Raw genomic sequence first — 10,002 nt, 5'->3', positions numbered from 1 at the left:
TGGAAAGGAAAATATGATCATTGCAATTTAATTTAGAATATATGATGCCTTTTAACTAGTGAATCAACCAAGTTGTAAAAAACACAAGTTTATTTGGAGTCAGTTTTAGAGACTGATAGAGAAACACAGTCTTGGTAGTAGCCAGGGTTTTAGGCTTCCCTTGTACTTCCTATTCCTATAGTTCTATGTATCAAGTGATAAAGGACTTTGTGAGAACAAAGGTACATCATAGAGTTAGAAGACTATAAACTTCCATTCTGGCATTGTGTTTATTTTGACTACCCAGTTTAGATTAGTTTCAGCACTCCTTTAATTTCTTTACCCCATTATCTTCATCTGCAAAGAACATACTCAAAAAGACTACTATGGCTCCTTCTCACAAATGATCCCATTACTTTAGAAATGACCTTGATCTGCTGTGAAAGACGATTTTACAAAGAAAAGAAAGAAGATAGCCCTGCCACTTCAAGTATGCCATGAAGGAGACTGGGAGATACATTACTCAGTGGAGTGCACCCTTAGCCATGTGTGAGGACCTAAGGCCAACCCACTGGAACGCCATACACAAAGGAAGAATCACATGGTGATGCGGTCTTTTGGCGCCGCTCCTCCTTTCTCTCTCCCTTGGTATCTCTCACCCTCTATCTGGAAAAAAGAAAACAAAATGTTCACCAGGAATTGTGGGATCAGGCAGGCATGAAGCCCTGGCAGTGGATAGACTATCTTATTGAGTGAAGCATGGATAGCTGTAAATAGAGGAAAGAAGAGAGGGTCAGAAGACCAGAAACAGCGATATCAAGCTGGAGAGATGTCTAGAGTAGAAATATGTCCAACTATTCCACAGCATAATAAAAGCTACAGAACTTCTTTTAAGCTTTTGGAAAATAAATGAAATTTCAGTGCAGATGTCAGAAACCTGCTTGTGAATTACATTCAATTTGCTACCTAATTTTCTAAATATGGGAACTCAGCATAACTATTCATGTGCATATTGACTGTGGCTGCTATATTAGCCTTGCAGAATGACAGAATAAAGTAACAAGGATAACAAGATCTACAAAGATAAAATACATACTACTCATCCTTTTCTAGAAAGAGTTTGTTTTGCTTGAGAAAATTTTGCTATATTTGGAGTTTGAGTAAGTCACTTCAATATTCAAAATTGCTCAGAAATATCAAAGTTAGTGTATGAAATGTAATATCTCTACAAATGATGTTGTGTGAATATTTGGACTCCTTCCCCAAAAGACACAACACTAACCTTGGAGAAAAGTTGTCAGGAATCTTGTTCCTCAATATCACTGACATTTATAACAGTCCTTATCATGGTTGCAAATGACACTCTCAATGTAATTGCCTTACACCATGACCACGGTGGTGCCATAGATACATATAATATCTTTATTATTGGTGAATAGCAATCAAGTTTGAAAAGAAATTTAAACAATTCTTTGTTATACACAACTGTTTTTTTTAATCTCCACTTTCTTTTTTTTTTTCCTCCTCCAGGGTTATTGCTGGGCTCGGTGCCTGCACCATGAATCCACCGCTCCTGGAGGCCATTTTTTCCCCCCTTTTGTTGCCCTTGTTGTAGCTTCGTTGTGGTTATTATTATTGCCCTTGTTGACGCAATTCGTTGTTGGATAGGACAGAGAGAAATGGAGAGAGGAGGGGAAGACAGAGAAGGGGAGAGAAAGATAGACACCTGCAGACCTGCTTCACCGCCTGTGAAGCGACTCCCCTGCAGGTGGGGAGCCGGGGGCTCGAACTGGGATCCTTACGCCGGTCCCTGCACTTTGCGCCACATGCGCTTAACCCACTGCGCCACCGCCCGACCCCCTAATCTCCACTTTCTATTTGACATTGAAACTAGGTACATATTTATACAAACACAAAACATGACAAATCTAAAAGCACAATTGTATAGTTGGGTTTGATTTTTCAGTCCGTTGATACTATTTAAGCAGTGGTTAGTAGAATCTCTAGGATAAAACCAGAAAAAATGTGACAAATCAATGAATAATGCAATATTTATGTCATTTTTGTTGTGACGTCTTTCTTCCCAATTACTAAGTGGCTACAGGAGCATCGAATTTCATCCATTTTTTATTTATTTATTGGGCAATTAATGTTTTACATTCAACAGTAAATACAATAGTTTGTACATGCATAACATTCCCCAGTTTCCCACATAACAATACGACCCCCACCAGGTCCCCTGTTGTCATCCTTCTTGGACCTGTACGCTCTCCACCCACCCACCTCAGAGTCTTTTACTTTGATGCAACACACCAATTCCATTTCAGGTTCTCCTTGTGGTTTCTTTTCTCATCTTGTTTTTCAACTTCTGCCTGAGAGTGAGATCATCCCATAGTCATCCTTCTGTTTCTGACTGATTTCACTTAACATGAATTTTTCAAGAATTTCATCTTTTTAAAAATTTATTTTATTTATAAAAAGGAAACATTGACAAAACCATAGAATAAGAGGGGTACAACTCCACACAATTCCCACCACCAGATCTCTGTATCCCATCCCCTCCCCTGATAGCTTTCCTATTCTTTAACCCTCTGGGAGTATGGACCCAAAGTCATTGTGGGATACGGAAGGTCGAAGGTCTGGTTTCTGTAATTGCTTCCATCCTGAACATGACAGGTCGATCCAAACTCCCAGCCTGCCTCTGTCTTTCCCTAGTGGGGCAGGGTTCTGGGGAAGTGGGGCTCCAGCACACATTGGTGGAGTCAAATGAACAGGGAAGTATGGTCGGCATCATCTTAGCATCTGGAACCTGGTGGCTGAAAAGAGAGTTAACATATAAAGCCCTACAAATTTTACTAATCATGAATGTAAAGGCTAGAATAGTGCAGATGAAGAATTGGGGCTGGGAGGGTCTCCTTTTTGTAGATAGCTAGTACGCACATTTTAGTTATATTCCAAAAGGCCTGTGGATATATACTAGTTTTTGGTTGTTATTTTTTTTTTCCCCGAGCCTGAAATCTGATATGCAGGTGGATATGTTATTGTCTGGGGAGATGATGTCATAGCTGCAAAAAGGACGAGAAAGCTGGATCAGGCTCCAAAATATGGGGAAAATGTGTAAATATTGTTGACTGTAAACCCCATTGATTTGATGTGATCTGGGGCCCATATTCAGCTTAGGAGCCTATGTTTTAAATGAACTGCAGTACATCAAAGAGAAAAAAAAAAGACTGAAATGAGATGTTTCCCATCTCTAATAAAAATTCTGTAGGGTGGTAAAATTGAATAAATATTATATATATATATATATTTTTCAACTTTCCTAAGTTCCCTAAATATCCTAAAGACTGGTGTGATGTTTCTTAAGTTGTATGGATCCATTTCATTTGGAAATGAGGCACAAGTGTTGAGGCAAAATTATCAGAGACTTTCTAGCTAGCTGTGGGAATGCTCTGAAGGATCCTATAGCTCAGGATTCAGCAAATGTTCATCTCTAGTCACTGCCAGATACTTTTGGTCACAGGGACATATTAGGACGATACGGAGACCCCTGTCATACAAAGGTGTTGAATTTTCCACCATTAAGGACAAAATATGTGGTTGACCTCCCCGTGACCCCTGACCATGACTACCCCACCCAGACCATGCCTGCCCCACCCTGCTGCCACACCCTGGCCAGGCCTGCCCCGCCTTGTTGCCATATGGCCAGGCCTGCCCCGCCTTGTTGCCACAACATGGCCAGGCCCTGCCCCGCCCTGCTACTGTGACATCATCGTGGCCATTATGATGCTGGCCAGAAGTATATAAAAAGCGCGGCCCAGTGGAATTTTTATCTACATGCCCTGGAAGCCTTCCTTGACTGACCTGTGGTGGACTCTATCCAGATTAGTATCTCCTCAAATACATACCCTGCGCACTCCATCTCTCTCTCTTCCTCACCCTTGCATTCTTTGACCTTCCTCTCTCTCTGTACCTTACTCTCCACCCACTCTCCTCCTTCCCCCTTCTTTACCCCCCTCCCCCACACTTGTCCATACCCCAACTCTTTGCTATACCCCCTTCCCCTGTTCACCCCTCTCCTAGTTAATTATTATATATAGTTTAAATAGTTTGGTTTATATATATAGTAGTAGTTAAATTAGTTCTTTGTTCGTATTTTTAACACTTGATAGCTTAGTTTGACATAGTAAGAGTAATTAGCATGGACCTTCGGAAGACCCAGCCTTGGGTCTGGGTCCCCAAAGGCTGCCGTGTAGTGCGAGTCATTGGGGAAGGGGCTTTTGGAGTAGTAATCCTGGTCTGCCATATCAGCACCAAGGAGGAGTTTGTAGTTAAAGTAACAAAGCTGGGCACCTCGAATTTGGAGCTGGCGCGACAAGAGAGGGACATCCTCAGAGGTTTAAAACACCAGAATGTAGTGCGGTTGTTGGGCGCCACTGAGGAGGGAGGCAGACTTTTCATGGCCTTTCCGTATGTGAGTGGGGGAGACCTGAGGAACTACCTTGACACCAATGGGCCAATGGTAGAGGAGGAGGCCAGAAGAGTCTTTCTGCAGCTGACGTCCGCATTGCACTACTGCCATAGCCAGGGCGTGGCCCATCGGGATTTAAAGCCCGAAAACATCCTCATGGACAGCCGTGAGGGCAGGGTCTTCATTTCGGATTTTGGTTTGGCACATTATTTTTTGAGAAGACCCATGAGATCTTTTTGTGGCACGCCAGGCTACATAGCTCCCGAAGTCATTTTTGGGGGCATCTATGGCCCAGGGGTCGACTTGTGGTCACTGGCAATCATTTTGCACGAGCTCCTGAAGGGACACGGACCATTTGACCCAGCAGAGGCTGGTTGCAGTAACACTCTCTCCTCCAGTGTCCAGCACCTACTGGAGGGCATGCTGCAGGTGAACCCCAGGAGGCGAATGGGGTGGACCCAACTCTTAAGTCACCCCTGGGTGACCCAGGGCTCCGGGCCAATAGGGGTTCACCTGGAACCTGAGCCAGCTGTTGAGTCCATCCCATCCAGCGTGCCCTTTGCCTTGATTCCTCGGCAAAGGTGTGTTTCTGCACCACCCGCTGCTGTGGCCAAGGCCCGGAAGCCTGGCAGCCCCTCCAGGAGCTCTAGTCCTTCGGACATCTCCAGCTGGAGCCTTGCGTCCGCATCGGTGACTCCCATCTCGACCCCTGCCCCTCCACCTGGGACTCCCAATTCATCAGGGAGTAGCAGCTCTGGGTCTGGGTCCATCTCCAGCTTGGGCACCCCACAGGAGAACCCGAACAGCCCTGAGAGGAGCATCTCCACCCCCTCCTCCAAGGCTGTCCCCTCCTCTAACTCTGTCTCCTCCTCTAACTCTGTCCCCTCCTCTGAATCTGTCCCCTTTGTCTCCTCCTCTGAATCTGTCCCTTCTGTTCCCTCCCCCGAATCTGTCCCCCCTGCCAGCCAGAGTCCAGTGGCCAACTTCATTGCCATAAGGCATGGCAGAGCCAGGAGGATAGTGAACGCCTTCCTGCGTGTTTGCTGCTGCTGCTGTCCGTTGGGCAGGAGAGGCCGCATCCACCCGGCCAATGCATGAGGGTGTCCCTCACCCATCTGGTGAGTCCACAGATCCCAAGTCCCTGGAGACAGCAACACACTGAGTCTCACTGGCCTATTCCCTCCTATGCAGGTGCTGTTGGGAGCTAAGTGATGGCCCTGTGCCTGTGTTGGAGAGTGGGGCCCACTGCCCTGGAAAGTCCATGTCATTGTTTCCATGAGGTCTGAGTGGGTTGACCCCCAACTCTCCCTTCAAGTCTGCTGGGGGCCAGCTCCAGCAGGTAATTAGTGTAACTTGAATGGGGAGGGGAGTCGGCATGGGATGAGAGAGAGTGAGAGACGAATGAGTTGATATTGAATCAAGCTCAAGCAGACATCTCTGTCATACTTAAGCAGAACTTTATTTTTATAGTCTCATATCACCCAGTAAGAACAGCACAGGTAGGGAACACCTCCTGCTTTGTGGAACATTCACATTCCAGGAGCACTTTTCTCCCTAGAGAGCACATCACAGTTTCTGTGTTTTTTGCTATTCCCATACCTGTGTGCTAGGCAAAAATGAGGTCCGTGTTTTTCTGTTAACAAGATTGGAAAGCTGTTCTGAGAAGGAAGTAGCTTGGGTCACATTATCATGTCCCCATGTCCCTTGGGCCACAGCCTCTGAAATAGCTACTTCTGGTTGAAACTTTTTCACTATGGAACTTGTAAGAGATGTTTTGGAGCCCGCTCATCAATGACTTTCGTTTTCTTTCTTTTTTTTTTTTTTAAATAATTTATTTCTTTATTGGGTAATTAATGTTTTACATTCAACAGAAAATACAATAGTTTGTACATGCATAACATTCCCCAGATTCCCATTTAACAATACAACCCCCACTATGTCATTCATCATCTTTCATGGACCTGTATTCTCCCCACCCACCCACCCACCCCAGAGTCTTTTACTTTGGTGCAATACTCCAATTCCATTTCAGGTTCGACTTGTGTTTTCTTTTCTAATCTTGTTTTTCAACTTCGGCCTGAGAGTGAGATCATCCCGTATTCATCCTTCTGTTTCTGACTTATTTCACTCAACATGATTTTTTCAAGGTCCATCCAAGATCAGCTGAAAACGGTGAAGTCACCATTTTTTACAGCTGAGTAGTATTCCATTGTATACATATACCACAACTTGCTCAGCCACTTTCGTTTTCACAGCGGCTTGCTTGTTCTGATATTTTAGCCACAGAAAGAACTCCCTAGTTGAAGGGAGTGTCAGCTAGTAAAGCAATTGTTTTATTTATTTATTTAAGAAAGGATTAATTAACAAAACCATAGGGTAGGAGGGGTACAACTCCACACAATTCCCACCACCCAATCTCCATATCCCACCCCCTCCCCTGATAGCTTTCCCATTCTCTATCTCTCTGGGAACATGGACCCGGGTCATTGAGGGTTGTAGAAGATGGGAGGTCTGGCTTCTGTAATCGCTTCCCCGCTGAACATGGGCATTGACTGGTCGGTCCATACTCCCAGTCTGCCTCTCTCTTTCCCTAGTAGGGTGGGTCTCTGGGGAAGCGGAGCTCCAGGACACATTGGTGGGGTCTTCAGTCCAGGGAAGCCTGGCTGGCATCCTGATGACATCTGGAACCTGGTGACTGAAAAGAGAGTTAACATACAAAGCCAAACAAATTGTTGAGCAATCATGGACCCAAAGTCAAGCAAATGTTTATGTAACTTTGTCTGGATTAATGGATCAGGTTTCACAAATCATATTGCAAGAGGAGGCAGCACAAATAATTATTCGACAATTGGCTTTTGAAAATGCTAATCCTACCTCTCAAACACTAATTTGTCCCTTTCATAAGACAGGTTCATTGAGTGACTTGGTGACAGCCTGCTCCAAAGTCACACCTTCCTTCCTACAGGGCATTACTATTGTTGCAGCTTTATAGGGAGAAACATCTACTCAGTTTTTGACCAAATTACATAACAAGAAAGAAGGTAGAAAATTAGAAGGTTGCTTTTCCTGTGGACAGCAGGGACATTTTAGTAGAAAAAAAAAAGTCCTGATGAGACTTCTGGAGGCGGGGCTATGAGCAGCAGCAGATCTGTTTCTCTCCTCTCCTTCCTCTCCTTTCTGGGATCAACTAGGAATACAAAAGGAGACCACCCGGGACTGAAACAAGACAAAACTAGAATGACTACAGGAACCCACCAAATCACTGATGAGTGCAAACACACGTGGCTGGTGACAGGGAGGAGCCTAGGGAGAGACTAAGTGGCTGGTAACAGTACAACGGTCTGTCAGTTGAGACACCACCTCCAGTCTGTTCTAACAAGGGGACAGCTGAAGGGAGGAGAGGACTCCCCAGAGATTCACCAAGTGCAACCCTGAGTCTCCATTGCTACTGCCCTCAGAATCTGGAGTAGCGGCAAGGAGGGACACTGGGGGACAGAGATCAAACCAGGAAATTCAGAAGACCTATACCTCGGTGGCATAGCTGTGGGGCTGTGAATGTCTCTTTGCATAACCACTGGACTATCTCTGCCACACCCTGCCCTATCTCTTGGTCGGGAGTCAGTGATTCAGAAGCCTACTTATAGTTAGAAGCCCTCAGGCTCCCATAGCCTACAGAGAAGAAAAACAATTTAAAAAGAGGCTTTTAAGTCACTGAGCTCCAACTCAGGGATTAAAATACTATTAAACAACTGTTAACTTCCACCACTGTGAACCCTTTAATTACCTTACTTAGACACAAGTCAACCCAGGAAATAGTGATCAGTAATTTGAAAAGTACTAAGAGAGGGAACTCATAACATAATATATAAAATCGGTAAACGAACAAGAAGAAATATTGGAGAAACGAACCAGGACAAGAGTCCAACTAAAAGCCCCCCAAAGGGTGAAGCACAAAACAACGACTTCAGGATCACTAGGAATACCAAAGGAGACCACCCGGGACCGAAACAAGACAGGATTAGAATGACCACAGGAACCCAGTAAATCACCGGTGAGTACAAACACGTGTGGCTGGTGACAGAGAGGAGAGAGGAGCATAAGGAGAGATTAAGTGACTGCTAACAGTCCAGCAGTTGAGACACCACCTCCAGTCTGCTCCACCAACAAGGGGACAGCTGAAGGGAGGAGAGGACTCCCCAGAGACTCACCAAGTGCAACTCTGAGTCTCCATTGCTACTACCCTCAGAATCTGGAGCAGCAACAGGGAGGGACACCAGGGGACAGAGATCTAACTAGATAAAATGTCCAATAGTTCTAGGTAAACTAGAACTATTGGACATTTTATTGGAAACTGAGGGGCTGTGAAAGTCTCTGCAAAACCACTGGATTTTCTCAGCCACACCCTGCTTTATCTCTTGGTCAGGAGTCAGTGATTAAGCTAAGAAGCCTATTGATAGTTTAAAAGCCCTCAGGCTCCCATAGCCTACAGAGAAGAAAAAAAAAAAAGGCTTTTAAACCACTGAGCTCCAACTCAGGGGTTAAAATACTATTGAAACAACTGTTAACTTCCACCACTGTGAACCCTTTAATTAACTTACTTAGATACAAGTCATTCCAAGCAATAGCGATCAGTAATTTGAAAAGTACTGATAAAGGGAACTCATAACATAATATATAAAATGGTTAAAACAACAAGAAGAAATATTGGAGAATCGAACCAGAACAAGATTCCAGCTAAAAGTCCTCCAGAGGGTGAAGCAAAATATAACGTTCAACATCCAAACATTAGCTAGGGAAATAATAACAGGAGTGAGTAAAGAATTTGAAAAAATTGTAATCATAAATATAGGAACAACAAATGAGACTATGGAAGAAAATACTAATTATCTCATGGTTATTAGCTTCTTCTTCTTCTAGCGTTTGCCCTTCTTCCATAGCCAGTCAACAGCGTCAGGTTGAGCCTGATGTCTGCTTGTTGCTGGCTTTGAAAGTGACTGGGATCCATGTGGATTCAGTCGGCTAGGAAGGATCGTCAGTTTCCCCAATAAATGGGTACTCATGGTTATTAGCTGAAAGCTGAAATCACTGAGCTAAGAATGCAACTAGCTGAACAAGCTAAAACAGTATCAGAACAGGGCAACAAAATAGATGAACTCCAGAAAACAGTAGAGGGCAGAGAGAATCAATGAGGCTGAAGACAGAATTAGCAAGATTGAGGATGAATTAGAAACAATGAAAAAAGAAGTAAGAGATCTCAAAAAGAGATTAATAGATGCTGAAAACAACAACAGAGTCCTATGGGATGACTTCAAAAGAAACAATATACGCATTATTGGCATACCAGAGGAAGAAAGAGAAGGAGAGGAAGGAAGCATTTTCCAGGCCATAATAGCTGAAAACTTCTCTAGTCTAGACAACATCAAAGACATAAAGATTCAAGAAGCCCAGAGGGTCCCAAACAGAATGAACCCAGACCTAAAGACACCAAGACATATCATACTTAGAATGGAAAAGAATAAGGATAAAGAAAGGATCCTGAAGGCTGCAAGAGA

The 10,002-nt window shown here is 44.1% G+C and overlaps 1 protein-coding gene across 1 annotated transcript; it reads left to right on the top strand.

Moving 5' to 3' along the window:
* The first annotated feature begins 4,180 nt into the window (after positions 1–4,180).
* On the top strand, positions 4,181–5,548 carry LOC132534691 (uncharacterized). The gene has a single exon (XM_060179158.1). It carries the CDS (start codon positions 4,181–4,183, stop codon positions 5,546–5,548), a length of 1,368 nt encoding a protein of 455 aa, XP_060035141.1.
* Positions 5,549–10,002: the final 4,454 nt, after the last annotated feature.

The sequence above is a fragment of the Erinaceus europaeus genome, chromosome 19 (genome assembly GCF_950295315.1).
Source record: "Erinaceus europaeus chromosome 19, mEriEur2.1, whole genome shotgun sequence".
Classification (NCBI taxonomy): Eukaryota; Metazoa; Chordata; class Mammalia; order Eulipotyphla; family Erinaceidae; genus Erinaceus; species Erinaceus europaeus.
The sequence above is the reverse complement of the archived record's forward strand: the minus strand, read 5'-3'. Positions and strand labels throughout refer to the sequence as shown.

Bases quoted from the DNA above. Each gene is read 5' to 3' on its own strand.
- LOC132534691 (XM_060179158.1), top strand. From the start codon at position 4,181: ATGGACCTTCGGAAGACCCAGCCTTGGGTCTGGGTCCCCAAAGGCTGC.